The sequence below is a fragment of the Scylla paramamosain genome, chromosome 16, assembly GCF_035594125.1.
Source record: "Scylla paramamosain isolate STU-SP2022 chromosome 16, ASM3559412v1, whole genome shotgun sequence".
Lineage (NCBI taxonomy): Eukaryota > Metazoa > Arthropoda > Malacostraca > Decapoda > Portunidae > Scylla > Scylla paramamosain.
This window is the reverse complement of record NC_087166.1, coordinates 10,769,001-10,775,000: the sequence shown is the minus strand read 5'-3', so window position 1 is coordinate 10,775,000 and position 6,000 is coordinate 10,769,001. Positions and strand designations below refer to the sequence as shown.

Genomic DNA, 6,000 nt, shown 5'->3' with positions numbered 1-6,000 from the left:
CTGGCTCACTGCGGCGCCTCACTCCCTCAGCCATTCACTACACACCTTCTACCATCACAAAGACGCTATAAGTATAATTAAAACAGCACCTAAGCCTCCCTTCGATAATGTAGCGCAACGATTAGAGGTAAATTAATGTGCTAATAGTAGCAGTAGTCGTGGAGACACAGCACGCCTTAGGGAAGAGACCGAGAGGGAGGGGGGGTTACTGTAGTGTCGTGTTACTCTCAAGGCGGCACACGCAAGGCCCCTCAGTCGTGTAATTAATAGCCTGGTCACCTTAATGGCCTCGCAATGCGCTTAGGACTCTGCGTCCATCATGCAGGCAATGGATGGGGAGGAGGAAGGGAGATGCTGCACCCTGCGGACTAAAAAGCATGAAATGAACAAGGAACGCTTCCCACCTGAGAGAACGTGAGGAGATAACTGATAGGATAACCAAAAATCATACCTTAAAATCTTTGCATGGCTGTATGGGAACTACTGAATAACTAATTAAGGAGATATCTAAATCAATATAACTACTGGATAAAGGGAGAACGGAAAATAAAATAACCAAAATCAGACCTTTAAAACTTTGAGTAACTGTTTATGAACCACTAAGTATAACTAAGGAAAAGTACATATTCTCGCATCCTTGCTGAGAAGAAGGTAGGGGTAGGTTGGGTAAGGGAAATAGCCACTGCGAGAGGGAGAGAGGGAGATGGATTGCCAGGGAAGGGAGAGGTGGAGAGGGTGCCAGCCTTCCAGCGTCCAAATCTCCTCCCTTGAAGCTTCCGCGAGGTGATGCAGACGATAATGACGGGATTACATTGTAGTGAACACCCCAGTAGACGGCGGAAGTTCACCAGGCGCAGGGAAAAGTTAAATTTATTGGGATTTTACTCTGCCGCACTGCTTTTTTGTGTGATGTAAGCTGGTTTAGTGGCCTTCAAATGAAAGAACACGGGGAAGGAGGAGGAGGAGGAGGAGGAGGAGGAAAATAAGAAAGGATGACGAGAACGAAGACGAGATATTTTGCGTTGGCTACATTAACACACACACACACACACACACACACACACAAACACACAAGAAAAAAAGAATCCACTGCGGCAGAAAAATATGATCCCATGTAAATAAGAACGGCGACAATCTTATATGTATTCTATCGATCATTACGTAACTTCCACTAAGCCTTTTGAATATGCTACAGTGTCAGGAGAGAGTGAGAGACTGAGCTGACTGTTACAAGACGGTGAGTAACGACATGGGGAGAACAGTAACACGATAACAACTGCACAGGGACAAATCATCTCTTTCTCCGTATCACTTGGCCACTTTCATTAGCTAATTGGGGGTGCGTAAGGTCCTATCCTGTGGGGCGATAATAAATTCACTACACACATTAATTCATTCTATAAATAACTGTCGGTGTCAGATTGCGTGTCCCGTCAGCACTTGGGCGTCTCATGACTACCGCGGCCACGAGACAACGATCATACGAAGGTTCTCACTCCGCACATGCATGCACATCACAGTTCGAGAAGGTCCATATTCTGAAACACCTGCGCCGCACCTCCACGACTTTTATAAGGCTCTAGATGGAGTTAGATGGGTTTTTAAGGGTGTTTTTACGAGTTTGCTGACAGATTAACAAGATTTATATATTATTACCAGGAGAAAACTCTTGAGAACCTGTCTAATCATCTCTGGTCTTTGAAAATAGTCGTGGTGAGAGAGCAAAGCGTTTCAGAATACAGGTCGAAGACACGGGTTCTCATGCAATTACGTTCTTCTGTCCAGGTTAGAGATGGGGGCAGCGAGGGACAGTGGGCGCTGGAAGACGGAAGTTCGCCGGGTCCTCATTCCTCGCATGCATGCACATTGGGGTTAGAAGACACGGGTTCTCATGCAGTCACCTCCTTCTGTCCGGGTTACTGAGATGGGGCGGCTGGGGGGCGGTGAAGGGATGGGAGTGGGAGTTGGTGACAACGACTATACAGTCCTCACATGCATGCACGTCACGGTTTGAAGACACAGTTTGCAGTTACCTCCTTCTGTCCAGGTTAATGAGGTGGGGACAGCGGAGAGGCGGCGGTGAGGGGATGGAAGGAAGGGGTTAGCGGGGGACTCGAAGGCTGACTTGGCGCAACCCGGTTGGACGTGCACTGTCTCACACAAATGTCTCCGTCGATCTCACGCCACCGCTGGATGACCCAAAGCGGAAGGTCTGGGATAATTTGCAGCGACAAGGTCTCACGTGTCAGGTGTTGCACGAGACACAAAGGCAGGGATGATGGGTGGATGGATTCAAGGGTGAGGGAAATGGAGAGATGATTAACAACCGCTTGGAAATTGAATTGCATGGGTTTCATGTTCAAAGGAAGGGATGACAGGGATATATGGGTGACAGCATTGGAGGGAGGAATGATAGTCTCGTAAGTGTGGGATTATATGGGTTTCAAGCACTAATCCAAAATATGACTGGAACTAAGGGGCAAAACTATGCTTATATTACTTACATAATCTTACGTTTTGATTATCACGTTGTCAAAAAAATATAACGTTGAAAGCAGCAAGGAATCTACATGTATAATTATGTTAGGGAAGTTATATAAAATTATTTGATTCGGTTTTGGTCTGGACTGTGGATGGATGGATGAATGGATGGTAAGGTAACGTGGCCTGGTGTCTTAAAAAAAAAAAAAAAGAAAACTTTCATTGCTATTCAGTTTTTCCTATTATTTATCTACAGCTTTGACTTACTTTTGTACTGCTCTTAAATGCGTACTTCTGTAGCTTACCAAACATTAAATCACCATTTTCCCATTAAGTCCATCTAAACAATTTATCACAGTGACCTCAGTGTTAACAAAACCAAAGCAGCAAAAGCGTTACTGCGCCGTGCCGTTCCTACAGGAGCTACGTCTGCTGAATCTCGCGGGCAACATGCTGCGCCACGTGACGGGGCTGCGGGGCCTCGACTGCCTGGTGGAGCTCAACCTTCGCCGCAACCTGATCCGCACCGTGGCCGACCTGCACTACCTGCCACGCCTCGAGAAGGTCTTCATGGGCTACAACGAGATCTACAGGTAGGCTGCTCTCATGACTGCTACGCCCTGTCCCGCAATGGAGAACACATTTGATATTGAAAAAGCTAACTTGACTTCTTTGACGCTTTCATTTATTTTTTCTTTCCTTTTCTCATGCTGTTTATTTATTTATTTTTTTATCTATATATTTTTGTCGCTAAATATATATATTGCAATGAAACTTCTTTGACTTGTTCAGTTTCCTTTCTTTCCTTTTCTCACGTTTATCTATCCATTTGTTGTTTTTATCAGATTTATGTATATTGGCTATTTTGACAAGTTGCTTAGTTTATCAGAAAGATCTATTTAATTTTCTTAGGTTACATGGTAAATAAACAATAAAATTTTCAATACGCTGGATCTCTCTATCAAAGGCATGCGAAATAGCGAAATCTATACAGCAAAATACACAGGTATAAATTAAGAGGGCTTTATGATACAACAATAATATCAAATGAACATTACAAACCTTACCGCGACTTCCTCAAAAGTACACCATCTGCAGCCTTTCTTGTTTTCTTCCAGCGTATTGTCCGATTTGTTATGTTTTCCAGCACTATCTGTTCTCACTTCTTCCAGTCATCACGTTTCAATTCAGCGTTCTCTATAATCACTTACACTATCTTCAGACACCCATAGAATCCATCAGCGAGTCCACAGAAGAAACAAAAACACTGTAAATTAAATGTCCGTCCTTATTATAACACTACACGACTGACAATTACATACACATCCACCACTCGTCGCCACAATGTAAACAAACCCTTGTGCCTCGAAGCGGGACACGTTCACTTGCTTCACTCATTGCGACTCTGCGCTGAAACGACTCCCCGCCAAATTTAAACGTGGTTAGATTGGATTACTTGTATTAGAATGCTCCCCTATTAAATAAGTTTTCCTAATATACGAACTCAAGATGAAAACAGTCAGGAATAGGGAGATCCAGGACAGTATATCCTAGTTTAACCTATTCTACTTCTATCCCTTCCCTGATTACTCATCTTTCAATCTTTCTCTTAACCACCGAGATTTAACGCGGAGCTTTTGGTTCACTCCTTTCGGTGAAACGACTCCCCGCCGAATTTAAACTTGGTTAGATTGGATTACTTGTACAAAAGGTTCCCATAATAAATAACACCCTTCATATACGAATTCCCATTACACGAGATGAAAATTATATCCACAAGTATATCCACGAGATATATATATATATATATATATATATATATATATATATATATATATATATATATATATATATATATATATATATATATATATATATATATATATATATATATATATATATATATATATATATATATATATATATATATTTTTTTTATTATTATTATTATTTTTTTTTTATGTAGCCAGAAGGCTTCCGCATTAAACTGTGCCCCTGATTTTCATCCCACGACAAGAAAGGCATGAAAATTCTTTATCCACCGTATGCTCTCTCTCTCTCTCTCTCTCTCTCTCTCTCTCTCTGATGATATCACGCCACCCTTCCCTTCTTTCTCCAAAACAGATATGAAGACCTCGCCTGCCTCCAGAATTGCCTCAAGCTGCGAGAACTGTCCCTGGAGGAGAACCCCATCAGCAGGCAGCCTCACTACTTCCACCACACCGTCGCCAGGTTCTACAGACTCAAGAGGTAGACTACAGACGGACGGTGAAAAGATAGACAACTAGTGTGTGACTGCAAGCGGAAGATGAAAAGATAGAGTAGGCTTACATACTAGGTTGTAAATGATGGATAAATGTATACATGAGGATGGGAATAGATAGGTAGATACATAAACCTCAGAGAGATAAGGCAAATAGTGACGAGATAAATGTACTCTCGTGTAGAATACGAAGAATGTAGACGTCTGAATAAAATTAAATAGACTAATAGACTGATAGATACATGAACAGAGAAATAAAGCGAATATGATCATAAAATAGACTTAGAAAGTAGTATAAATTATATTGAATGGAGACGAGCATGAACTGAAATAGACCGATAAACATAAGAAGAGAAAGAGATCCATAGATAAAACAGATCAATAGATAAACGCAATAAAATAAGCATAAACAGATAAACATAACAATAGAGAGTATATGACAAAATGTACAGCACCAGACAGCAAGATGAAAAAATACACACACACACACACACACACACACACACACACACACACACACATATATATATATATATATATATATATATATATATATATATATATATATATATATATATATATATATATATATATATATATATATATATATATATATATATATATATATATATAATAGTAGTTATGAATGAATGAAGAACACACCAACACACACACACACACCCACACACATGAAAACACAATATAGGGCAGTGATACAGAGGTAGGAGAGAGAAAGAGAGAGAGAGAAGGGACGCATAATGGAGTAAGGAATAAAAAACACGAAGATAATTGGTAAGGAAGGTCAAGGAAAGAAAGGGTGAGGGGGACGAGAGAGGGGTGATAAATAATAACCAAGAAAAAAAATGTGATCAGAGGGAGGGAAGGATGGAATGGGAAAGAAAAATATGGAGAGAAGGGGGAAGATAGGAGTAACTGGAGGAGGAAGGAAGGGAGGAACGGAGGGAAAGATGACGTATGGGGGGAGACATGAAAAGTGGCACAGTAAATAAGGGGATGAAGCAACAGAAGAGAATAAGGGGGAAAATGGAAAATGGAGGGGGGGCAGAGAGAGAGAGAGAGAGAGAGAGAGAGAGAGAGAGAGAGAGAGAGAGAGAGAGAGAGAGAGAGAGAGAGAGAGAGAGAGAGAGAGAGAGAGAGAGAGAGAGAGAGAGAGAGAGAGAGAGAGAGAGAGAGAGAGAGAGAGAGAGAGAGAGAGTTTAATATGAAAGGATATATGGAGGAAAGGTAGGGAAATA

At 41.4% G+C, this 6,000-nt stretch overlaps 1 protein-coding gene across 1 annotated transcript in view; it reads left to right on the top strand.

The window, feature by feature from the left end:
- Positions 1-6,000, top strand: part of LOC135108018 (leucine-rich repeat-containing protein 49-like) — a 38,989-nt gene that overhangs the window by 22,754 nt on the left and 10,235 nt on the right. Inside the window, exons 6-7 of the mRNA XM_064018553.1 lie at positions 2,902-3,074; positions 4,606-4,731. Coding sequence (XP_063874623.1) covers positions 2,902-3,074; positions 4,606-4,731 — 299 coding nt within the window. The remainder of the gene's footprint in view (positions 1-2,901; positions 3,075-4,605; positions 4,732-6,000) is intronic.